The 26,426-nt window shown below is 52.5% G+C and overlaps 1 protein-coding gene across 6 annotated transcripts in view; it reads right to left on the bottom strand.

The window, feature by feature from the left end:
* MYO7A (myosin VIIA) overlaps nucleotides 1-26,426 on the bottom strand; it is an 84,348-nt gene that overhangs the window by 56,455 nt on the left and 1,467 nt on the right. For 2 of the 6 annotated variants that reach the window (XM_042957373.1, XM_042957371.1), the window contains exons 2-4: nucleotides 25,340-25,402; nucleotides 9,224-9,337; nucleotides 4,139-4,291 (exon numbers count right to left, since the gene is read on the bottom strand). In XM_042957373.1, coding sequence (XP_042813307.1) covers nucleotides 4,139-4,291; nucleotides 9,224-9,337; nucleotides 25,340-25,357 — 285 coding nt within the window. In that variant the 5' untranslated portion in view covers nucleotides 25,358-25,402. Of the gene's footprint in view, nucleotides 1-4,138; nucleotides 4,292-9,223; nucleotides 9,338-12,950; nucleotides 13,172-15,209; nucleotides 15,344-25,339; nucleotides 25,434-26,426 lie in introns of those variants that run through there. The other 4 variants (XM_042957370.1, XM_042957369.1, XM_042957372.1 and 1 more) reach the window with 3 other exon arrangements.

Genomic DNA, 26,426 nt, shown 5'->3' on the forward strand with positions numbered 1-26,426 from the left:
CCGTGGTTTTCTCTGTGGCAAGAGGACAACTTTCCAGCTTACAGCACGTGTGCCCATTTCAGAACAGCTAATGGAAGCAAGGCCGCTTCCGTCAGTGAGGACGTCCCCCGCCCCCCACATCGCAGAAGGGCAAGAACACCAATCTGCCAGCTGGACCCCTGTTGGGTGCAGGACGTTGCCACTGCACTCAGTTGCTGCCTGTGCTCCTCAGGAGGCCAGTGGGAGGGGTTATACATCCCTTTCCAGATGGGAAAGCAGCCTCTGGGAAGCAGAGGGACTTCGAGATCAATTCACGAAAAGCAGGGGGCAAGCAAGGAGACTCAGGCCCGTTCTGCCCCCGCCGGTCCCCCAAGGCTCTCAGCTCTGCTCCCTGAGCCCCTCTGGCCTCCTCTCTCCCTCCAAGGGTCCGTGGTCAGCAGGGAGTTAATGCCCAGCTGCCCAGCACAGGCTTCCTGCTGGAGCCTCCAGGAAGAAAAACCTGCCTTTGGGGCCACAGGTTGGGAGGGGGAGAGATAACGACTCTTTCCAAGCCAAGGACACAACACACGTGGTCTCTAGGGGCCCCAAGTCCCCAAGCAGAGTTCCAGAACCTCTCTGGAGCCAGAGACACTCCAGGAGATGTGACAGGAATGGCTCCACCTCTGCCAGGAAGCCATCAGGCCTGTCAGGCCTGGAGCCTCTTAGACCGCCATGGAGACCAAAACACATCCTGGGCACACGCACCTTCCCAGAGTCACAGAGGTGCTCACCCAGAAAGTCTCCCCACCGTGTCAGAGGGAAGTCTGGGACCAGAGAGGAGCAGGGACTCCCCAAAGGCCACCTGCCAAGGCTCGGACCCGGGCCAGCCTATTCAGTATCAGGGAGCCCAGAATTCCCACCAGCCATGCCCCTTGCTCCCTGTGGGACCCTGGGGTTGCCAGGTGTCTTCTGGGGGTCCTCCCCCCATTGGGGGTGTCCAGAGCTGATTTTTGGCCCTAGGGTGCTTTCCCTCAGGCTTCTAGGGATGGGCTAGCTGGAGTGGGCATGCCCAAGGCAGACAGTCAGGGAGAGGGCATTACCCAGCCCAGGGCTGTGAGCAGCTGTGGTAATCTGAGGAAATCCTGGGTACATGGGGCTGTGCCCAGGGTAACCCAAGCCATGAAGTGACCAGGGGTTGCCATGGTTAGGGACAGGTATGGTTTCTGAGTGGGACAATGGCCCGGTTGCTTCTTCAAAGCTCTAGTCCTACCCCATCTACCCAGTCACAGCACCAGAGAGTTGGCAAGTTGAAACCCTGTACTGGGCAATCGTTGAACATGGCTCCCCAGACCCACACACACCCAGAATCTTAGGCCCATGGACCAACTGAGCTGGGGACCCCCCAGGTGCCATATTTTGATTTCCTGAACAAGAAGGCAACTTAGGCACCGTACCTCGAGTCGGTGTCCTACCCCCTCTCCCTCACCCAGAGAAGAGACCACCAGAAAGGTAACTGGTGAGAAAAAGTGGTATAGATCTTGGAGCTTTCTGGAGAATCCATAAGCCTCTCGGATTCTTTTCTTTGGTCCCCTTCTCAGGCTATTCAAGGACCCAAAGCTGACTTCTCTGCTAGCTCCCAGCTAGTCTATCCCCCCAAATTTCACAAAGAAGATTTGTTCTTCTCAAACTGGAGTTTTTTTCTTCCCCTCTCCTTTATGAATGTTGTGTTTGCCTTTGTTCTTTGATTCAGCCCACCAACTATCCCTCACATGTGAGGAACCAGTTGGCCCGTAAGAATCACTACACTGTGTGCAAAATAACCAATGACATGCCTCTGGTTATTCTTAGACATGGTCTGTGGGGTCTCTGGTGGGGACAACTCCCATCTGACCCAGCTTCTCCGTGTGAAGGGGTCCTCGGCCTCCTCCTGACAGGATACTGGGTCAGGACATCAGCTCTGGCAGTGGCCTCCCTGTCCCCACTTAGCTCTGGACCCAAGTGTTAGACTCCACCCAGCCCCAGGAGAGCAGCCAGAGAGAGCCTCAGGACCCTCCTGTGTCCACCTGCCATCGAGGGGGAGGAGCAATGAGGGAACCACCAAGAACTGGGGCACAGACACCAGTGGATCCCCATAGGGGATCTCTGGCCTGGGCTCGAGTTCTAGCACCATCCTCCTGTCTGGATGCTGCTGCTCATGTCTGGAGGTGCCTTCTGTGCCCTGCCCCCTCTCTGGGTGAGGGAAAGGGTGAGAGGGGCTTCATCGGTGCTAAAGGGCTCCCTGTAAAAGCCACTTGTGCTTACTCAGGGGACGAATGTTAAGGGCCTCAGCACAGAGGCATAGGGGGGCCTGAAGTGGCAGAGGGTCCCAGGGTGGGGAGGGTAGCAGAGGGCCTCCCTGGAGGGTGAGTGGTCACAATTCCAGGGCTTCTGAGAGGATGGATCCCTGACCTTGACACAGCTCCTTGCTGGGATTGCTCAGGGACAACTTCAGGGCTTCCAGCCCTGTCTCCCTGGCTGCTCTTCACAGTCCTGACAACCTGAGTGACCCTGTGTCACTCACTTACCAGGCGCAGTCCTGCCTCCAGCCTCCTATCCAAGCAGCGCCCCTTCCTGAATGCTGCATCACCTACCTCTGGGAACCCCGCCTTTCTCCCTAAGCTGGGAGCAAAGGCCACACTCCTACAGGCCTGCTCTGTCTGCACTTTTCAGACGCTTATCACCACGTGTGTCCCCCAAGCATGCCCCCTATAGCAGCCTGCCCGGGGATCTGCCTGAGGGTGAAGGTGAGGGTGGGGGGGGGGGTTGCTCTGTCCTGCTCTCTCCTTTTTGTGACAGCCCTGGTTTCCCTCACTGGGAGCTGCTGGAGGGAGGCGCTGGGTCAGAGACATGCAGTGACCCCAGCACAGAGCTCTGGGCCTGGCTAAACGTCCCGCAGACTTAGTTTCCCAGTCTTAAAGTGGGACTATGGGACTAGCCCAGCAGTTTTCAGAGTGTGGCCCAGAGATCTCTGAACGCTCAGAGAACTTTCAGGAAATCTGTAATCTTTTCCACCTCCGTATCTTTGCAGCCAGCTTTTCCTCATACCCTTCAACCCCACATCATCGCATCAGGCTGGATGTGAAGCAGATATGAGAATTAGTTGTCTCCTATTAAGCCAGACATTAAAGGTATTTGAAAAAAATATATAAAATAATACCACTCTCCTCACTACTTTTGGGGGGTATATATGCAGTTATTTTCCATAAAAATGTTTCCTATAATAGATTTTTATGGTTATTTTTTAATGTATTGATACATTTGTGAAGTTTCTCAGTTTCAAGCTCTAATATGGTAAATATCAATAGATAAAGCCTACATTAATAAATGCTCTGGGAGGGGTGCCTGGGTGGCTCAGTCGGTTAAGCATCTGACTTCAGCTCAGGTCATGATCTCGTGGTTCATGAGTTTGAGCCCCACATCGGGTTCTGGGCCGACAGCTCAGAGCCTGGAGCCTGCTTCAGATTCTGTGTCTCCCTCTCTCTCTGTCCCTCCCCTGCTTACACTGTCTCTCTCTCAAAAATAAATAAACATTAAATAAATAAAAAATAAATGTTCTTGGGAATCCTCAATTTTAAGAGCATAAAAGGTTCCCAAGGCCAAAAAGTGTGAGAGCCTGTAGACAATAGTCTCCATGGGCCCTTCGTGTTCTGATGGTCTTTGAACCCACCTCTTGGAATCAGCTCAGTCCTGGCCGAGTGAGACTATTTGTCCTTGTCAAGTTTCAAGGTGAAAGAACGTGGAGGATGTGTATGACTGGTTCTTATATCAAGGTTTTGTGGGGTCAAGGATCATGTTCCTTCCTCCATCCCCTTCTGAGGATAGAGACTCTGGGCCCATCCTAATGTTGACCTTGAGGACCAATGGCAGGCCCCGCCCCCACAGCAAACCCAGGAGGGGACAGCCGTTCCCCATCTCTGGGCAAAGCACAGAAGCGGCTCACCCACCGGCCCAGGCCTCCCAGTGGTTTCAAGGCCTAGGGAGACGCATGAACCCGGGGTGTATACCGCTCCCTCCCCCAACCACAGACCACAGAAGCCTAGGCCCCAAAGAAAGGATGGTTCAGAACAAATGGCTGGGGACAGAGGAGCCCCTGACTGCCTCGGGAGAATGGCCCCTGGCGGGTGGGCGGGGCAGCACTCACGTAGATGAGATGGTCCCGATAGCGGATGAGCAGGTTGCGCAGGATGCCAGCCTCATTGAGGTCTCCCAGGCGGATCATGTCCTCCACGCCATGGACCGACGTGGGATGCATGGGCTTGATGTGCGTGGCGTTCTGCGGGGAGATCCAGTGTTCCTGTGGGGAGGCACGGTGGCTACCGTCAGGTGGCTCTTCTGGGACCCAGGCTGCGCTCTGCTGGGCAAGGGGCCCAGGAGGGGCAGGAATCCTGGGTCCGCGCAGCCCTGGTAAAGGCCTTGTCCTTTCCCGTGGCCAAACACGATCATTATCAGGTTTGTGCTCACGCCCACACTCTATGGACCACTCCTCCTCCTCTTAGGGAATTCTCTCTACAGACCTAAAAGATGGGCAGTGCAGGGACTTTGGCCCCACTTTGGATTCTCACAAAGGGAATTAGAGTCCCCCCAGTCTCTTCGCAGGATGGAGTGGAAAGTGTTAGTAGACTGGACTTCAAATTACACCGGAAGCGATTTCAGACAGTGCCAAGAATAAACCAACGGGCATACAGGATAGAGATAAGGGACGGAACTACCTTAGGGTGGTCAGGAACTACCTCTCCAAGGAGGTGACATTTGAGCTGAGATCTGAATGACAAGAAAGGGCCCCCTGAAGATATAGAGAGGGCATTCCAGGCCCAGGGAACAGCAAAAGCAAAGCCTCTGAGGTCGACAAAGGCAGGGCCATAGCAGTGGAGATGGAGAGAAGTAGATCTGTTTGAAATAGAGCTCACAGGGCTTATGGATGAAGGTGGCGCAGGGGTGAACTTTCAGTGCGCGGGAGCTGATGCGGAAACTAGGAGAGAGGTTGCCCCGTGGCTCTTCCTATGCTCCCCTGTAATATTTCCTCCTCGGGCAGGGGGTGGCTTCTGGTGGTACGTCTGGCCAATAGCATTGGCAGTTTCAACAAACCCGCAGATGGCTCCTTCCTTCCCCAAGGTGGTCTCCAGCACCTTCTCCTCACAATCCTAGCATCTCAGGGAGGGGAGAGTCTGACTGTGCTCTGGAGTGTGGCTGCAGCCTGAATGAGCCCCCACAGCCCTCTGGGGGCCCCTCCCTGCTCCCAAATGCCAGAACCCTGGGAGCTCCAGGGGTCTGACTTTCGGGAACAGGGGAGAAGGGGAGCCCTCTGCCCACACCCAGCTCAGGCCCTCAGACTTGGTGAGTTAGTGTGGTGCACACAACATGTTCTCTCCTGCCTCCTTCTCTTCTGGGTCCCCTTCTGGGATAACCAACCCCAACAGCTAGTCACTAGCAGGAATCTGGGGCATGAGCCCCTCATCCTGTCCCATCCCCAATCCAACTGGTCACCCTGTCCTACTCATGCAACCCTCTGAAGGGCTGCTGCTGAGTGAGCAGTGCCTTCCTCGCCACCTCGAGCCCCTACTCTGATCCAGACGGCCATCTCTTCCCTGGCCCTTGCTGCCCTCCACCTCACACCCAGCTCTCCCATGCAGTCCTACATCCCCTGGGGGCTTCCTCAAGTACCTGTCTGATCCCATCATTCTGGGGCTTGGAGCCCTTCCCTGCTCCGCCACCCTCTTCAGTGTGGCATTCAAGGGCCAGCCTGAGGTGGACACAGGGACATGTGGCCTTTGCTCCAGCACACCCCGCCACCCGTAGTTCTAAGCCAGAGAAGGTTGGTCTCCACTTCCCCAAATGCCTCTGTCGCCTTGCTCATATGGTCCCCCTTACTTCCCTTCCACCCAGCCTTTGAGGCCCCACTCAAGGTTTTCCCAGTTTCTAAAGCCTCTGCTGACAACGCTGCCCAGCCTCACATGCTCCACTGTTCCATCCCCCTCACCTCCACCACAGGCCACGTCAGGGCCTCCTCTGGGCTCTCACATTGCCTGGGTCTCCCACTGCGAGGCAGTGGTCACCCTGGGCTGCTGTTGTCTGAATGCAGTTCTGACCTCCCAATGTGCCCAAAGGCTGGGGGCTCATGGAGGCCAGATTCCAGGTCTTCCATATCCTGGGTCCACAGTGCCTCATACATGGGCCAGACACAAATGATGTGGCAGGAAATCTGCTAGGACATGACTAACTGGTGACCACTGGACCAGTTCTGAATTAGAAGCGGGAATCCTAGTCATGGAGAGACCCTAATAGTCCCTCATACCCGCCCTCTCACTTCGCCTGGACCAGAGTAGGATGGGGGCCTGCACAATACCCTCAGAGGGATCAGGGACAGGGCTAGCCATATAGCCTACAACTCCAACTGCCCTGGCATTTCAGGGCACCTCCTGGGCCAGAGGCATTTCCATCCAGGTCAGGCCCTCACACGGCCCTCCCTGAGGCATGAATGGGCCGGATGGTGAGATCGAAGAACCCGCCTGGACTTTCCAGTCCTGAGTGGAACATTCCTCTCTCCCATTTTATCCTATTTCTTGATAAAAGCTGATCCAGTTGGAAAATTCCCTCTGCCTGGTCCCTGCTCACGGACTTGGTGCTAGGCTCTGATGCAGGCCAGAGGGAAGAGGGTGCCTGGGCAGGCTGTCTGCCTCTCCCATTGACCCCAGCCTCTGGCCCCCATAATCCTTACCCTAACAGTTCAGCCCAGAGGTAAGAGGCGGCTCAGCCACCACGTGACCCTGTAAGCCCTGTGCACGCCACCTGGCTTTCCTGAGCTTCCATGACCTCATCTATGAAATTGGAGTTAGAAGAACAGTCCCTTCTTCTTGGGGACACTGGGGGAATTAACTGATACACTAAAGGTCAACCTTTGTTTTACTCCCACCATGTCTAAAAAGCGCTGCTGCCTGGTAATTGCCCAACCAGGGCTGGGTATTATTACTCTAATACTTTCTGGTTTGACAGAGGAGATCTATGTTCTCATTTGTTCCTCACAAAATCCCACAGCAGAATCACCAGCCCCATTTAATAGCGAGGAGTCACACTCAAGTGACAAAGTGGCTTACCCAGTTCAATGGCAGAACTGAGCCTCTCCCTCCCCCTTTCCTGCACAAAGGGGACTCCCAACTGAGGTCAGCACCCCTCAGGTCAATGTCCACAGGCACTTATAGCACAGATCAAAGTGTAACCAGGGCACAAACTGAGACCTGGCTCTGAAGGAATGCCGGTGGGGGGGGAGGAGGGGGGAGGAGGGGGGAGGAGGGGGGAGGAGGGGGGAGGAGGGGGGAGGAGGGGGGAGGAGGGGGGAGGAGGGGGGAGGAGGGGGGAGGAGGGGGGAGGAGGGGGGAGGAGGGGGAGGAGAGGGGAGGAGAGGGGAGGAGAGGGGAGGAGAGGGGAGGAGAGGGGAGGAGAGGGGAGGAGAGGGGAGGAGAGGGGAGGAGAGGGGAGGAGAGGGGAGGAGAGGGGAGGAGAGGGGAGGAGAGGGGAGGAGAGGGGAGGAGAGGGGAGGAGAGGGGAGGAGAGGGGAGGAGAGGGGGGAACATGGCCAATCCCAAGGACTGGGAACACATCTGGAAAAGAACTGGCCTGGTACTGAGTTTAGAGGGATGGAGAACCACGTGATCTGTAGAATAAGGAAAGGAGAGGTGTATCTGGCAATGGGAACAGCTTGGGCAAAGGCAGAATGTTAGGATCTCAATGAAGACTAGAACCATAACCATTCATTCATTCATTCATTCATTCAGCAAAGCTTCACAGAGAACTCTCTCTGGACAGATATCTTGTGGGGTCTCGGGGGAGCCAGATGGGATTCGCCTAGTCTCGGCTGTCAAGTTAAGAGAGTCTTAGAAGTCAGAGGGGTCAGGTTGGGGGGTAGGAATGAGAATGGGGAAGCCCCTGCAAGAGGGGGCCAGAAGCCCTGGGCCCAGTGCCACTGAGGCAAACCAGACTCTCTGACCTGCTCCCGGCCAGCCAGTCCCATCCCTCCATGCCTGCAGCCCCCACTCTCAAGTCTTTAGTGGGAACAGGTGGGAGGGGAGCTCTGGGATCCAGTGACACAGTTACGGGACACCATCTGACATGCAACATGACCCAGGTGAAATGTAAGCCTGCAGGCATGGTCCCTGGGCCCCACCCTCGGGGCTGCAGGAGGGTGTGTGCCCCTGTCTGTGCTGCCAGCTGAACCTGTGCCCCCTTCTCTGGCTGCAACCTCACAGTGGCTTCCTCTAAGGTCCTAGAACCACAGCCACCAGAATGACGGGGCAGGCACTCCGGTTCTAAAGCCCAGGGACAAAAGCATGGTTTCACGGAATCTGAGCCCTAGAGTCGCCATCGAGATATTGGAAGAGGAAACACATACACAGAGGCCAGAGGTCCTGCGTGCTAATCCCAGCACCATCACTTACCAGCTGCTTGACCAGGCCTGGTGGTCCCTCTCTGTCCCGGTTTCCCCTTGGGGTAACACTGGCTGCCCTCCCTGCCTCTCACAGGTGCTGTGAGGACCCAAAGACGGAGCTTAGGCCCAAGGGCTTTGTGCATCCCACAGCGGGGGGGAGGGTCCCTGAAGACTGCAGGAACAGCAGGGATGCCCCTGCCCCCCCTGTGTCCAGGACCTGGCTCCTGGGCTCCTGATCCCTGCCCTTGCCCTGAGGAGAGCCTTCTGCTCCCTGTCCCTAGTCATAGCAAGACTATGGGCATTTTTAGACTAACTGACTTTACTGAGGTGTTCTCTATGTGGGACCCAACTTTTGAGTCAATAACCCAGCGAGACAGCTATTATTATCCCCATTTTATAGAAGAGGAAACCGAGGCTCGGAAGGGAAGGGGACTTGATGAAGGTTGCACAACTAATAAGGAAGTGGGCAAGGTGGGATTTGAATCCAGGCTGTCTGACTCAAAGCACCCCTGTGGAACTTCAGCCTGGCACCACGTCCGGCCCACCACCGTGCACGCACCCATGCCCTCCGCACACCCATCTCTCATACTGCACAGAACAGACTGAGTGCTTACAGAAAATGAACTGGTAGCCTGGGCAGAGGAGAGGCAGCCTCTCGCGGAGGCAGTGGGAAAGTTCCATGGAAGAGGGGGTGTCCAAGAGGCAGGAGGAGGGGCACGGTACTGCCTCCACCCCCTTGAGGTTGCTGCCCGGCCCCTGTCAGCCTGCGTCTTCCCGCAGGGGCAGGGGAGGTAGGGGGCTACTCACATTGCCTTCATCGTCCACCACCTGGATCTGCCCAGAGTCACAGAGCTTCACCACCGCTCCGATGGGCACATCGAACTCCTGCCCAGATCTCAGGTCCATCCAGACATAATCCCCCTGTGGGTGAGAGAGAATCCCAGGCCAGGTGAGCAGGGAGGGGGATCCTGTGCCTCGGCCCTCCTACTGCCAGGGGATCCTGTGCCAACCAAGGGAGAGGGAAGGAAGGGGAGCTTGCACTTGCTGGGAGCCATCCGGTGCCAGGCCCCCGGCTGGGCACTTATGCAATATACTCAATCTCTCCTCTGTAACAGCCAAGTCCCCATTTCACAGATAGGTAAGCAGAGGCTCAGAGATGGGAGGAGCCAAGAGCATACAGCTGGGCAGCTTCAAACCCAGGGCTGTCCAGCACCCGGCTCTCCCCAAGGCTCTACAACCCCACACACGTACAGAAAATCTGTCGAGGCTCAGGCAGAAACACCAATTCACCCAAACCACTTCCCTTCTGTCCTAAAGGAGGCATCCCCACAGGACACCCAAACAGTCTCCATCACCTCCAGAGTCAAGTGTCATAGTCAGAGGTGTGGGTTTCCTTGCAGTGACACTGCTGTGTGCTGGGCCCTGTGATACGAGTTCTACCACCCTGCCTCCTAGCTTGTGGAGGGAGAACCCTGACCTTGAGCGGGAGGGTGTCACGCTTGTGTCCCCCGCTCTCACCACACACTCAGTGAAGGCACATGGAAGCCAAATTTAAAACCCAGAGTCGGAGAAACAACCACTTTCAGTGCCGATGCATTCCACAAACGCGTATTGAGCACCTACTGAATACAAGGCACTGATTGATCTAAAGACTGGGGATCCAGCAGTGACCACGGAGTCTACCTTCCCGTTGGGAGGAGACAGAAAACAAACAACTGAGCAAACGCGTTCACACAATCGATCGCTGCAGATGGCGGGGAGGACGGCGAAGGGGCCAGGCACACCGAGGGTGGAGAATGACTGGGCTGGACAACGGCAGTCACAGAGGTGGTCAAGCTCCAGCGCCATCACCTCTCACTGGCCTGCAGGTAAAAGTTAGATTTTATTCTAATCCGAATAAGAGGATTCCCCAGGAGGGTGAGAGAACACAGACCTCTTAACACTGTAACTTACCAAGCAGCAGCTAGGAATAGAACCGCTGATGAAACAGGACAGTGAACCTCACCTGAGGGGATGGCCCCGTGGAAACCACGTGGGCTGGGAGTTGGGAAGCTAGGCTTGCTCAGCTGGGCCACGGACAAGGCGCTGCCTGACTTGAGCCTCAGTTTCCACATGCCTCAGGGGGTGGGCTCCGCGAGTCCCAAGTCCAACTCCTCACTGCTCCAGACTCCTCCTGGTCGTCCCCATTGGAATCAACTATTTCTTGGCCACGGCTGCCGCTTTGTGGGAGGTTACGCGCGTCAGAGACAGGTTAGCTCCAAACCCCAGCTTCCTCCCAGAAAAAGGAGGAAAAATTAGACGGGCTCTGGAGAGGAGAACTCACGTGTTTCCTGAGCATCTACGGTGTGGGAGTGCGGTGTGCCTGCCGGGGCTGCCTGGCTGCTTCCCGTGGGGCACCCCGTGTACCCCTTCCGTCCCACACCCAAACTGTGCTTCCTGACACACCCCTCAGAAGCTCTGAGTTCCAGGCCGAGGATCACCTGCTACACTGGCTCACACCGCTCTTCTCCACCTGCCCGCTACCCCTCCCACCTTTCCACTGAAAGGACGCCACCTGTCTGTCCAGACCCAGAGCAAATAACAGCCCTTCCAACCCCTCCCCGCCTCCCCTCCTTCTCCCCGGCCCCCCAACCCCTGAAGAGCGCATTCATTGATTCAGCTTTTATTTATGGAGAGCCCACTGTGGGTCGGTCCCTTTCCAGCTCTGGGGACAGAGCCACAAACAGATGGGAAAGGCAGCGTGCCTCTAGACAGAGGAGGGGAGGATGTGAGGGGAACATGGGCAGGTACCAGATTGTACAGGGCATAACCACAGACAGGAATTGGACTTTCTTTTAGGTATGACAAAGAGCCATTGAGGTTTTAAGCCAGAGAATGGCATGATGAATTTACATTTTCAAAACCTCGCTCTGGCTGTTGTGTGGAGAACGGAGGCATCCCTCCAGGCCCCGGGGCCAGCACCACTTGGGGTGACCGCCATCTGTGTGACCCTTTGCCACTAGCATGCAGCCCCCGAGGACCAGGCTGGGTCTGTCTCCTCTGTGACTCCCTAGAGTCAGAGTCTAACACAGAAAGACAGGATTTGTCTCTCGATGGGAGAGTGTGTGTGTATGTAAGAGAGAGAGCATGAGACAGAGGGTGTGTGAGAAAGAATGCAGAATGTATAGCATGAGAAAGAAAGAGACCAAGACAGACAGGCAGACAGACACTAACCGCTGGCGGCCAGGCTGGCCAGGACATTGCCCCATGCTAACTCACAATACACCCACAACAGGCCAGGTAGGAAGTGAGATGCTTCCCTGTGATTATCTCATTGACAGCCCTCAGGCAGAAGATTCCATTTCCACTTCATCTCCTCATAGAGGTCAAGAAGCTTGTCCAAATTCACCCAGCTGTTTTGTAGTAAAACCTGGAATGAAGCCCAAGTCTGACAAATTCCAAATCCAGGACTCTTTCTGGACAGCTCTCTGAACCCAGTTTTGTGAGCAAAACAGGAAACACTGACAGGATCCGTGGTCTTGGATGGCTTGTGGGGCAAGGGGCAAGCTAAGAGTTTCAGCCAAGGGCAGCTGGGGGTCAGAGGTTGCCCCCAACCCAGCACAGAGCCTGGCACACAGGAGATATGCCCCACTCCGGGAACAGAGGAGAACCGGAAATAAAAGACTTCATGTGAGTGGGAAATGGGGGTTCAGAGAGGCTGAGCAGAGAGCTCAGGCCTACAGGAAACAGGCAACTAGAACTCTCCTAACCAAGGACTGTCACAAGGAGGGCAGTGGCTTAACTTTCTTTCTCTGCTCTAGGTCTCAACTGGAGGAAAAAGGCGAAAATGGCAGCCAACTGGCCTCAGGGAGAATTGTGAGGCCTGAGAACCTGTCTGAGAGGAAAAGTTCCTGGTCCCAGGAAAAGTCCTTGGGGCATCAGAATGCAGGTGGGTTCAAAGTCTTCATTTTACAGATGAGGAAACTGAGGCCCAAAGAGACAAAGGAACTTGGCCACAGTCACTCATCAAATTAGTGACTGATAAAGACTCTGATCATCTGCAGAGCAGCCTGAACCAAAAACAAGGTGAGGGAAGGAAGATGGAAAAGAAAGGAGATTTGGGGGGTGGGGGGGGGGACAGGAAGGGGAAGGAGAGGAAGGGGGCACTGGGCCCCAGTCTTACATCACCAACCCTTCTTGTCCCCAGATTCCAGGCACTCACGCCTGAACCTGGTCCCACTCATACCACTCCACTGTGACAGGCGCCCCACTAGAGACTTCACCTTGAACTCACATTCCCATTTGGGATGTGCAAAAGCTCCCGACGCAAGGAGGGGCGGCTGGGGCCAAGTTCACTCTGGGGGTCAGGGAAGGCATGAGACGCCAGGGTGGGGGTGGGGGTGGGGGTGGGCGTGGCGGGGGGAGGGGGGGTGTCTGCACACACCCTGGTGCTCTGCCACCCATTGCCGCTCATCCTGTTTCTGCCAGGCGGGGAAACAGAGGCACGGGGCGGGATTCCCAGGGTGCAACCTCCCCCTCCCCGCGCAGGCCTCACCGGCAGGACCGCGTAGGTCTTCAACGCATGGTTCAGGCTGCGAACCAGCGCCCACTTGCCCTGCGGCTTGGCGCGCGCCTCGGCGCGGTCGGAGGGGTCGGCGGGATCGGAGGGCTCCGCGGGGTCGGCAGGGGGCTCCATGGCGCGGTCGGTCTGGCGGCGGCTCTGCTCCGACTCCCTAATTCACCTAATCCCGTGCGCACCGCCGCCGGGAACCCTAAACCCGGCCATCTGCTGCGTGCCCATGGCAACGGCGGCTTAGGTGACGCCCGCGGGAACGGGGAGGGGGCGCGCGCACCGCCCTGGCCCTGGCCCGTCTCCTAGGGACCCCCAACACCTCATCATTGTGGGGGGATTCGCAGCCGGCTTCACTGAGACCGCAGCGTGTAGCGCCGCAGAACCGAGCTGCGGACCTTAGCATCCACCAGGCACCTGGAAACTCAATCTGTAGGTTTTCTTTGGAAAGGAACGTGGGGATGTTATGGAGTGGAACGCAATAAACTTCATAATTTTTTAAGACGGACGGGAAGGTGCCTGAAAGATCCTACTAGCTCACTGGCTACCTCTGGAAAGGGAGGGCAGGTAAAACTCTTCCTAAGGGTAGGGATGTGGGACTTAGGGGAGAAAAGCTTCTGAACAGTCCGTCTCTGGTCTTCCTCACCCAGCTTGGAGGCCAGCCAGCTGGTAATCTGCAGAAGGCAGAAGAGGCACCTGGGAAGGGTGTCCCCTGGTTCTCCAGGACAGTGGGCGCCAAGCTGGGCTCCTATGTCCTGGCAGCCACATGGCACTGGGCACCTGGCTTGGGTCCATGCTGGGCGATGAGCCACCATCCTGTCCGGCAGGCACAGGCCCTGGGACTCTGCTCCCACTCCTTCTCCCCTCTTCTTAACTTCTGTTTTCTTCCTCCCCTTTCTCCTCTCTCTTCAAGCCCTACTGTTTCCATGTTTGGCCCTTGGCATTATCTAGAATCCTGGAGGCCTAACTGTCCCACAAAAACACGGCAGGGAGAAGGGGGAATGGCAAGGAAGGAGACAGTGATGCCTCACACAGAACTTAGAGCTGCCCCACTGGATCTGGGCTTCCTTCTACCCCAACGCCCTATCCGGGACTCAGGGACCCAGCCCTCTGCCACCCCGCACAAAGCTGATGGACCGCAGCGATTCCCACCTACTTCCTATGCCCTCCCAGGGACCGTCCCCTTAGGAGGGATCCTTCCCCCAGTCAAGCACAGAATAAGCACATGTACCCCTGCCCACCCACCCACAGGAGTCCATGGGAGAAGGGCCCTTCAGACACAGGACAGTGCCGGGGATAGGTTTCCAGGCATCCTTCCATTTGTCCATTTACCCAGGCTTCACAGGCTCAGACTAAAGCTTAGGGGACACCATCCTCGCAAGCCCAGGCCTGGGAATGGACCAGATCCAGACCCAGATAAGGATAGTGCCACCAGATGAGGGATGGATTCGTCCTGGAGAGACAGGATAGCCTGGTCACTAAGCTGTTGGACTCGGGACCCAAATGGCTTAGGTTCAACCCTGGCTAGGCCCCTCAAGCCGTGTAACCTGGGGCAAGTTCCTCAACCCGTATGTGCCTTTGTTTCCACATCTGTGGGATGACAAGATAACAGTACGTCATGAGTTGCTTGTGAGGATTGAAAAGGTTTATGTGGGTAACTCACTCAGATTGGTTCCTGTTTAAAAAAAAAAAATGGCCGCATAAGTGTTGGTTCTTATTAACTGAGCAAGTCACGTTAGGGGTGGTACCTGGGCGTCATGATTATCTCAGGCAGGCATGAGAGAGAAGAGCACATCACAGAGAAGCAGAGGGAAGAAGGAAGAGATAGTAAATCAGGTCTGGTGGATGGAGAGAGGCCCCCTCAGGGAGACCCAGCAAGTACTCAGAGCCTGGCCCTGCCTGGCCCAGAGCCACTGCTCAACCCCATGCACCCAGGCCACCCCTAGCTGAAGCCTGGGATTGGGCCCCTTCCCCACAGGCAGCCTGCACACCAGGTCTGGGAAGTAAGTCTGATACCCCTGTGACCCACTCTGGCATCAGCAGGTCCTCTCCCAGAACCAGGGCTCACTGCTGTTCCAGCCTCATCTCCTGCTTCCCTGAACACACAGGATAGGGTCTCCCTATCCTCACTTTTTTTTTTTTTTTTTTAAGTTCCAACATGGGGCTTGAACTCACAACCCTGAGATCGAGACCCGAGATCAAGAGTCGCTTAACTGACGGAGCCACCCAGGCATCCCTCCTCACCTTTGTTTGTACCGAGCCCTCTGCCAGAAATGCTTCACCTCACGATCCTCTTCCCTTCCGCCACCCGGCCACCCAGGCTCCACAGAGACTCGGGCCACCTGTCCTTAATATCCCCTCTCCACTACCCTCTTTTCTGTACTTCCTTAGTGCCTCACACAAACGCATGGTGCTGCCCTCACCCCGCCATACCCCCCCATCCAGTCCAGCTCTGGCCAGATGGGGAGACTGATGTTCAGCGGGGGTGGAGGGACTACCCAACAATTGACAGCAAGGTGGGACAAAAAGCTTCCATTTAGTAACTATGCCAACTGTCACGAGCAAGTGACGTCAGGGAAAATGGCAAAGAAGAAACTCAAGAACTCATCCCTTTACAAAAATACGAAAAAATGTGGTAAAAATGGTCAGAATCAACAATACTAGAACCCTGGAAAATCATCAAATGTTTATAGTAACCAACCGAACATTTACTAAAGAGAAAGGTGACTGAAACCCAGCAGGAGAACTTTGTGGGGTTTTAACCTCCCCTCCCCCCCGCACCTCTCTGTGGCAGTCTTGAAGATGGAAGCCTGTATCCCTGGTGTGGGTTCTTAGGGCCTGACGGGGCAGAACAGACCCCTTATCTAAGAATTATGGTTCTTCTAACAAGTCTGGGAGCTCCCTAAAGGAATAATGCCAAGGGCTTGCCTTTATTTCTCTAGCTTGGAACTCCCCGCAGGGTGGCAGGGTGGAGGAGTAGGTAGGGAGGGTTTTGGTCAAAAACATTCAGAGACCAATCAATGAGACCACTGCTATGTGGGGTGGGGTGGGGTGGGGTGGGGTGGGGTGGGGTGGGGTGGGGGGAGGGAGAAGCATGGAAATAGTCAGTTGGAACAAACAATAGACACTCCAAAAAGCCTGCAGGAAAGCCAGGGGAATAGGGGTTTTGAAAAGCTCTTGCATACAGTGGGGAATCTAGAACACCTCATGTGGAGGGTTGGAAGAACGTTCAGAAAAAGCCCAAGAACACCCTAAGCTCTCACTTCAAACTGACCCTCAAGCTCCATTTAGACAGGAAGTGATCTGCCTAAGGCCTAAGCATTGAAGCCATGCCCAGCAGGCGCGTGCACGCGCGCGCGCACACGCGCGCGCACGCACACACACACACACACACACACACACACACACAGCCAGCTGCAGGACTGAAAGTAATTTTGTTTTGTTTTTGGCTCTACGAGTTTTCAAAACGTCAGTGACCACACACAACAAAGAATACACTCTTCATAAAGATAGTTTTGAAAGGTCATTAAACAAAACTGTAACTCACAAGAAGCAACAAGACACTGGAGACAGAGGGAGAGAGAAGAATCAGACTTCCAGAGTTATCACATTACATTTAAAATTTTTTTTTGGTGTTTTACTTATTCTTGAGAGAGAGTGACAGAGAGACAGAACACGAGTGGGGGAGGGGCAGGGTGAGAGAAGGACACAGAATCTGAAGCAGGCTCCAGACTCTGAGCTGTCAGCACACAGCCTGACACGGGGCTCGAACCCACAAGTCATGAGATCATCACCTGAGCCAAAGTTGGACACCCAACCAAGCCACCCAGGCACCCCATCACATTTTTTTTTAAATGTCCGGTTTTCAACCAAAGATTAGGAGGCATGCAAAGAAACAAGTATGGCCCATTCACAGGTAAAAAGAAAATAATAGAAACTTTCCCTGAGGAAGCTCAGACATTGGACTTCATAGGCAAAGGTTTTTATCAACTATCTGAAGTATACTCAAAGAACAGAGGGAAACCAGAACATCTCACCAAATAAAGAGTATCCATAAAGAGGTAAAAATGATTACAAGTGACCAAATACAACATTAGCAGTTGAAAAGTACAATAGCCTATATGAAAAATTCACTAGAGACATTCAACAGCAGATTTGAACAGGCAGAAGGAAGAATCAGTAAACTTGAAGATGGGTTCATTAGATTATCCAGTCTGGGGGACAGGAAGAAAAAAAAAGGACTAGGAAAAATGAGCAGAACCCGAGAAACCTGTGCGACATCAGGTGGCCCAACATGTGCATGATGGGAATCATCATCATACGTTTCATGTATGCAAGGAGAGGACAAGAGGCAAAAACAATATGTGAAGAAATAATGGTCAAAAACTTCCCAAACTTGATAAAAGATACAAATCTACAGCCAAATAGCTCAATAAATTCCAAGTAGGATGAACTCAAAAAGAACCACATTGAGTCCCGGCCATAACCATCAGACAACAACAACCACAAAAATAAAAGGCACCCGAATTGCCAAGGAAGAGGTAAAATTGTCACAATTTGCAGACGGCATGATACCATATATAGAAAACCCCAATGACCTACCAAAAAACTACTAGAACTGAAAAATGAATCCAGGAAAGTCACAGAGTACAAAAATCAATATACAGAAATCTGTTGCCTTTCTATACAACAACAATAATGAAGCAGCAACAAGAGAAATTAAGAAAACAATCCCATTTACAATTGCACCCAGAATAATAAAATACCTAAGAATAAACTTAACCAAGGAGGTGAAAGACCTGTACTCTGAAAACTATAAAACGCTGATGAAGGAAGTTAAAGACAATGCAAAGAAATGGAAAAACATTCCATACTCATGGATTTGAAGAACAGATGTTGTCATAAAATGTCAGTACTGCCCAAAGCAATCTACACGTTTAATGCAATCCCTATTAAAATACCAACAGCATTTGTCACAGAACTAGAACAATCCTAAAATTTGTATGGAACCACAAAAGACCCCAATAGCCAAGGCACCTGGGAAAAAGAGAAACAAAACCGGAGGTATCCCAATTCTACACTTGATCTTAGCCAAAAGGCTGAGAAGCGATGAAGGTATCCCAATTCTAGACTTCAGGTTATATTGCAAAGCTGTCGTGGCCAAAACAGTATGCCACTGGCACAGAAATAGACACATCAATAGAACAGGATAGAAAGCCCAGAAATAAACCCATAATTATATGGTCAATTAATCTTTGACAAGGAAAGAATATGTAATGGGGAAAAGGTGGTCTCTTCAACAAATGGTGTTGGGAAAATTGGACAGCCACAGGAAGAAGAATGGAATTGGACCACTTTCTTACACCACACACAAAAATAAACTCAAAATGCATTCAGGACCTAAATGTGAGACCTAAAACCACAAAAATCCTAGAAGAGATCCCAGGCCATAATTTATTTGACATTGGTCATAGCAACATCTTTCTAGATAGGTCTCCTGAGGCAAGGGAAACAAAAGCAAAAATCAACTATTGGCACATCAAAATAAAAATTTTCTGCACCGCAAAGAAAACAAAAAAGACCCACATTGAGACGCATTAAAAATCAAATGGTCAAAAGACAAAATAAGAGAGACTCATTGCATACAAAGGATCTTCAATATGAATAATAGCTGATTTCTCAACAGAAATCATGGAAGCCAGAAGGCAGTGAGATGATGTATTTAAAGTACAGAAAGGAAAAACAAATGTAAGAATTCAATATCTGGTAATAACCAACAGAACTAAAAGGCAACCTATAGAATGGGAGAAGATATTTGCTAAGGACATATCCAATAAAGAGTTAGTATCCGAAATATTTAAAGAACCTATACAACTCAACACCAAAACCCAAATCAAAACCTGATAAAAAAAAAATGGGCAGAAAAGATGAACAGACATTTCCCCAAAGGAGATATCCAGATGGCCAACAGACATGAAAAGATGCTCATCACTCATCATCAGGGAAATGCAAATCAAAACCATAATGAGCTATCACCTCACACCTGTCAGAATGGCTAATATCAAAAGCACAAGAAACAAGCATTGGCGAGGATGTGGAGAAAAAGGAACCCGCATGCACTGTTGGAGGGAATGCAAACTGGTGCAGTCACTGTGGAAGACAGTATGGAGCTTCCTCAAGTGAAAATAGTACTTCCCTATGATCCAGTAGTCACACTACCAGGGATTTCCTCAAAGAATACAAAAATACCAATTTGAAGGGATACATGCATTCCTATGTTTACTACAGTATTATTTAAGATAGCCAAACTATGGGAGCATCCCAAGTGTCTATCAATAGAGGAATGGATAAAGATGGGGTGTGTGTATATATACATATATGTGTGTGTGTATACATATATGTGTGTATATATAAATGTACACACAACACAATGGAATATTAGCCGCAAAGAAAAGAATGAAATCTTGCCATTCACAGCAAGATGGATGGATCTAGAGAGTAATACTGCTAAGCAAAATAAGTCCATCAGAAAAGACAAACACCATATGCTTTCATATGTGGGATTTAAGAAACAAATGAATAAGGGGGGGGGCGCGGGGAAGAAACAAACCAAGAAACAGACACTTAATTATAGAGAGCAAAGTGATTGTTACCAGAGGGGAGGGAGGGGGGTAGGGGTAGGGGTGAAATAGGTGACGGGGATTAAAAATACACTTATCCTGGGGCGCCTGGGTGGCTCAGTCGGTTAAGTGTCCGACTTCAGCTCAGGTCACGATCTCGCGGTCCATGAGTTCGAGCCCCGCGTCGGGCTCTGGGTTGATGGCTCAGAGCCTGGAGCCTGTTTCTGATTCTGTGTCTCCCTCTCTCTCTGCCCCTCCCCCGTTCATGCTCTGTCTCTCTCTGTCTCAAAAATAAATAAAATGTTAAAAAAAATAAATAAAAATAAAATAAAATAAAAGTACACTTATCCTGATGCGCACCAAGAAACACATGCAATTGTTGGATCATAACGTCATACACCTGAAACTAATATAGCACTGCATGTTAACTACATTGGAATTAAAATTAAAAAAAAAAATTCAATATCTGGCAAAACCATCCTTCGGAAACGACAGAGAAACTAAGACATTCTCAAGTAAACAAAAGCTGAGGGAGCTTGTTGCTAGTAGACCTGCCTACAAGAAATGCTAAAAGGAGTCTTTTCAGGCTAAAACTAATGGGCACTCGACAGTAACTCAAAGCAAAGAAATAGAGAACTCCAATAAAGGTAATTCTACAAAAGTATATTTACATAGGCAAATATAAAATCCAGCATGGGGCGCCTGGGTGGCTTAGTCGGTTAAGCTCCCAACTTCAGCTCAGGTCATGATCTTGCGGTTCCTGGGTTTAGCCCCTCGTCGGGCTCTGTGCTGACAGCTCAGCGCCTGGAGCCTGCCTCAGATTCTGTGTTTCCCTCTCTCTCTGTCCCTCCCCCATTTGCACTCGGTCTCTCTTGCTCTCAAAAATAAATACAAAAAAATTTTTTTTAAGCCAGCATTATTGTTATTTTAGTTTGTAACTCCTTTTTTTCCCTATATGATTTAAAAGACAAATGCATAAAACAATAATTATAAATCTATGTGAATGGGCACACCATGTATAAAGATGTAATTTCTGACAGTAACAGTACGAAAAAAGAAGGGTGACAGAGCTGTACAAAAGCAGCATTTTTATGTACCATTGAAGCTAAGTTGTTATTAACTACCACTAGATTGTTAGAAATTTAAGATATTAATCGTATACCCCCAGGGTAACCACTAGAATATGTATGTATGGAAATGAGAAGGGAATCAAAAGAGTACACTGGGGAAAAAAAATAAAACACAAAAGAAGGCAGTAATAGAGGAATTCGAGGGGTGGGGGAGAGGGGGAGAAAGGGCCTATAGGAAAACATAACAAAATGGCAAAAGTCTTTATATGGAAACAAATTAAACCCTTCAATTAAAAGGTAGAGGTTGGGAGCACCTGGGTGGCTCAGTCAGTTGGGCATCTGAGTTTGGATCAGGTTATGATCTCACGGTTTGTGAGTTCAAGTCCCATGTTGGGCTCTGTGCTGATAGCTCAGAGCCTGGAGCCTACTTCAGGGTCTGTGTCTCCCTCTCTCTCTCTGCCCCTTCCCTGCTCACACTCTGTCTCTCCCTGTCTCAAAAATAAATAAATGTTTAAAAAATTTAAACAAAAAAAAGGTAGAGGTTGGCAGCATAGGCTAAAAAAAAAAAAACAAAACAAAACCCATGATCCAACTATATGCTATCTACAGAAGACTCACTTTAGATCCAAAAACACAAACAGATTAAAGGTGAAAAGATAGAAAAATATATTCCATGCAAACAGGAACCAAAAAAGAGCTGGGGTGGCTAGAGCATCAGACAAAATAGACTTGAAATCATTAGAACACTGTTGCAAGAGACAAAGCAGGACATTATATTCTAATAAAAGGGTCAATCCAACTGTTATCAACAGCCCACAAATTTATCTTCAAACCTCCCTGTGCTTATGAATCCGGGCAAAGTACATTCAGTCCCTACTCGGGATCCACCAGGGAGCCGGAAATTGTATCGTATTGAAGCATGGCAGCCCCCCGTGAGGTCCTTAAAAGAGTGTCATGCGCACCACACATCTCTGGGTTCTTGCAAGCACCAGCTGGCTTTGCAACCTGGGCCTATCCCCCCACCCCCCCCCCCCCGCCCCCGCCAGAGACTTCAGTCCCCCATCTGTATGCGAGGGGCTACTGCAACAGCCTCAGCACCTTCCCTGGTGCCGCCTCCCACCCCATCCACCATCAGAGGCAGGGCAAAAGCCTCCCCCCTCCCCAGGTTCCCCACCACCCCCACTCCACCCTAGGACTCCTGCTGTTACAGTTCCGCTCAAAGGTGCCCTTGCCATGTTTCAAGCCACCTCCCACTGTCGTCTGGTAACTGCTCTGGGACAGAGAGCAATTTATCTCTGCATCCTTTGTGCCCAGCCTGGTACAGAGAATGGGCTCAGTGCCACGTTGCTGGGTGGGTGTGTGAGAACGCGGCTGGAGGGGAGGCAGCTTCTGATATGCCAGGAATCTCCAGGCACCCCCACCCCAATCCACACGACGGGTCTGCCCAGACTTCCTCAGGGTCCCTAGGAAAGAGCCTGTGTTCTGCAAATGCCACCCCACAGGATAGTCTGAACTCTCCTTCCCCAGGTCCTGTGCCTGTTCCTTGTATCACACCCATACACCCTGCACAGCAGCCCCCTCTCAGGGTCTCCTCTCCTGCCTGCCACCCTCTCACTTTGGTGGCTCCCTTCCCTGTCCTGACGTGTCCCAGCTTATATCTAAATGGCCCTCTCTGGGCTTCAGTTTCTTCACCTGTGACATGGACAGGACAATCCCTACCCTCATCGCCTTATGCCAATAAAAGGAGATCACATATAGAGACTGCCCGGCACGTACTGGGACCAGTGTGGATGCTACTTTTGAAGAATTTTAACCCTCAATAAATAAATGTTTGCATGAGTAAAGAAATTTGGATTCTTCTCCCATGTTTATAAAGAGGTTTCCTCTACCTGGGACCCTATGGGGTCTCAGAACGGCTGGGATGATGGAGGAAGAGAGGGAGGAACAAATCTCGGTCACCGATCTTTCCCACATGGGGAAAGATCCATCATGTCCTTCAAGGTCTCCTGAGATTTTTGTACCAAATAAAGTGAGTGAGTGAGTGAGAGAGAGAGAGAGAGAGAGAAGAGAGAGAGAGAGAGAGAGAGAGAGAGAGAGAGAGAGAGAGAGAGAGAGAGAGAGAGAAACAGGGAATTCTCATGCACAGGAACACTACCAACATGATCTCATTGGTCAACATGATCTCATTGGTTGTCATCATGGCGGCTAACCATCCCTGAGCGCGCTTCCGTCAGACTAAGCATTGTATATGCACCGGGACATTTCATTCTCAAGCTTTCCTCTGAGGTGGGCACCACTGTCTGCCTAGCTCCTCAGACCAAGTGAGGGTGTCCTACCAGTCATTCCTTCTTTAGCGTACAGCCTCATCTGAGTGGGCTGGTGCCAGGGCTGAGGGGCTGAGGAGACCATGGGGAGCAGGACGAGGGCTGCCCCCCACTTCCAGGCTCACCTGGAGGCCTCAGGTAAGCCGAAGAAAAAGATGGAGTATGATCAGACTCTACCGTGGGCAGAGTAGGGAAGCGTCCAGAAGGGAACAGCGGCCACCTGAAGGCCTGAGGAGAAGGCAGCCAGGAAAACGGGAAGCGAAGTGCTCAGGGCAGGCAGACCTGATGGGGGAGAGAGAACCGGGGTCTCTCAGGATGGGAGGGAGAGGCAGGAGGAAGGCGGGCTTGAGAGGCAGGTGAAGGAAGCAGCACGTTGCATTTTATCTTCACAACAGCCATCCGAGGAAAGAGGGTTTCCCCCCACCCCTCGTTTTACAGGTGGGGAAACGGAGGCTCAGGAAGGCCGAAGAACATGCCCCAGGTCTGTCTGCTCATCAAAAGTGAAGCCCAAACTGGAGCCCGGGTGGGTGGGCTGTGCCCGTGGGCCTGCATAGCTGGCTGGATGCCAGAGCTGGGACCCTTCTCGGGAGCAAAGCGGTAACAGAAATGTACTCTCTGTGTGAGGGGTGGGCAGAGCCGGCATTTACCTGCCGACACCTTCTCCCACAGGGGACAATCAGCCCGCATTCAGAGAGAGCAATGGGGGAGGGGCGCGGTCAGCCCAAGGCCTGCCTCACAAGCTTCCTAAGGGAGAATCCCCCTGGGAGCTGTGGGTGGCCCAGGCCGCCCCTCTGGGGACTGTAAATGCCCCCGCCCACCCAGCCCTGCCTGCAGTCAAGGCCCTGGCACCAGCAAATGCTCAGAGACAATGACTTTCCTTCTCTTATTGGCTCTGGCCATGGCGGGCAGGCCTTTGAACAGGCTGTTAAGCCAAGGGGCTCTAGGGGGGGTCTCCTCCAGCCCTGGGATGGAAGACCATCTATTCTTTTTTTTTAATATATGAAACTTATTGTCAAATTGGTTTCCATACAACACCCAGTGCTCATCCCAAAAGGTGCCCTCCTCAATACCCATCACCCACCCTCCCCTCCCTCCCACCCCCCATCAACCCTCAGTTTGTTCTCAGTTTGTAAGAGTCTCTTAGGCTTTGGCTCTCTCCCACTCTAACCTCTTTTTTCCCCCCCTCCCCCTCCCCCATGGGTTCCTGTTAAGTTTCTCAGGATCCACATAAGAGTGAAACCATATGGTATCTGTCTTTCTCTGTATGGCTTCTTTCACTTAGCATAACACTCTCCAGTTCCGTCCACGTTGCTACAAAGGGCCATATTTCGTTCTTTCTCATTGCCCTGTAGTACTCCATTGTGTATATAAACCACAATTTCTTTATCCATTCATCAGTTGATGGACATTTAGGCTCTTTCCATAATTTGACTATTGTTGAGAGTGCTGCTATAAACATTGGGGTACAAGTGCCCCTATGCATCAGTACTCCTGTATCCCTTGGGTAAATTCCTAGCAGTGCTACTGCTGGAAGACCATCTATTCTGATTCTCCCTGCTGGAAACCAGAAACCTGACTCCTCTTATACACACACACACACACACACACACACACACACACACACACACACGGCTGCAGGACAAAGCTGCCCGCTGGCCTCTGACGGGCCTGGAGGATGTGGAGCTGCTGGCCAAGCCCCCGTGGCACACACTCCCACCAGCCCTAGGGCTTGGTGCCAGACCGACCTGGCTCAGGGCCCACATTCCTGGCTCTGGAGACCAGGAGCTCATTAGAGCCTCAGGCTGATCACGGGGAAGGGCTGAGGGTCAGGGACCATTGTGGCCCTGGGAAGGAAAGGGGGCTGGAGGACTCAGCCGGGCACAGCACCTCTGTTTCTTTCCATATTACCCCCGGGAGCTCCAGCTCCCACCAGGTCATCCCCCACTCACTGCTCCCCAGTCAGGCTCAAGACCCTTCCTGGTCTGGCTTCACAGACTGACCAACTTCCTATTCCCTGTCCCCAAAGGCTTTCCCGCATTTGGGCCTTTGCACATGCCTGGGAACTCGGAGATGTACGTAAATAAGTAATTTCTATCCAGTAGGGTGAGTGTAGTGAGAAAGGGAAGCCCCAGCAGACACATCAGAGGGAGCAGTTCTAGACTGGGCCTGCGAGAGTCAGGGAGTTTCACAGCTGGGTTTTGAAGCATAGATAGGAGGTTTCTAAGAGAAAGTATTGGGGAGGGTGCCCTACCATTAACCATATGGATGGGAGAATATGGGATGGGGGAGGATGAGTCACCCAACAGCGTTCTTCCTGGCGTAGAAAGATGAAGGACAATGGGGGTGCCGGGAGCACTCACCTGCTGAAGAATCACCATGTCCTTTGTCAGATGCTCTTGCTTCCTGCCTGGCCAGATACAGTTCTGCAGAGGGAGAGACCATGTGAAATGTCTGAGAAAGCCAGCCCTGGCAGCCTTGAGCCTGGATGGGGTCACCTGGGCTCTTCCCAAAGCCTCAGCTACTCCTCCCCCTGGGGAACACTCCCTCCCTGGCTTCTCTCCCTCTGGCCACAGCCCAGCCTGCGTGACCTGAGCCTCAGCCGCCGTCACCAGCTCCACTGCCCAGAGCAGCTGAGCTCTTCTCTTGGTTACAGTCATTCAGAGATTTCTAAAGGGCTCCTAGGAGCCCCCTCCCCTGGACATATGGGCAAAGGGACTCAGAGAGGGACCAAGACTTGCCAAAGTCACACAGCAGGGCAGGGGAAGTTCAGGAATAGGACTTGATTTCCAGCCTCCCAGCTGAGGGCTGCCCCAGCAGTTTGGGTGATGGGAGCAGCCTGGCCCGAGGGGAGGGTCACCGGCTAAGTGTTACGTGCTCATGCATGCCCTGCTTTTAGGATGGGGGCTCTAAGCCCCCCAGGCTGGCTTTTAAGACCCAGCACCATGTGGCTTCTGATGTCTTAGTCTTGCCTCTCACTGCTTTCTTCCTTCCCTGTCCCTGCACCTAGGCCATCCTCAGCACCCACAACTCCTGAAATACACCAACCCTTTTCATACCTCCTGGCCTTTGCATACACTGACCCCTCTGCCTGGAATTCCAACTAGTAAATTCCCACCTACACTTCATGGCTCAGGTCAGACAGTACCTCCTCCAGGAAGCCTTCGCTGACCACCCCCAGGCTGCCAAGAGCCCTGATGTTCCTGTCTATCCAGCCCTGACTATATGCATTATGTTATCAGGTCTGGATCTGTCCCCACCTCTCTCCCCCCAAAGTTGGGGGTTGATCCAGGGCTGGGGGCAGGCTCAGCCACTGCCTCACACAGCACAAGGCCAGCGCCAGGCCCAGGAAGGAACTGTGGGACCAAGCATGGTGATCCGCGGCCGCCCCAGCCACAGGCCCCGTGTGAGGCCACTCTGGCCCCCAACCTGCCCCCCAGGGCGAGCATC

This window comes from Panthera tigris, chromosome D1 (assembly GCF_018350195.1).
Source record: "Panthera tigris isolate Pti1 chromosome D1, P.tigris_Pti1_mat1.1, whole genome shotgun sequence".
NCBI classification, from domain to species: domain Eukaryota; kingdom Metazoa; phylum Chordata; class Mammalia; order Carnivora; family Felidae; genus Panthera; species Panthera tigris.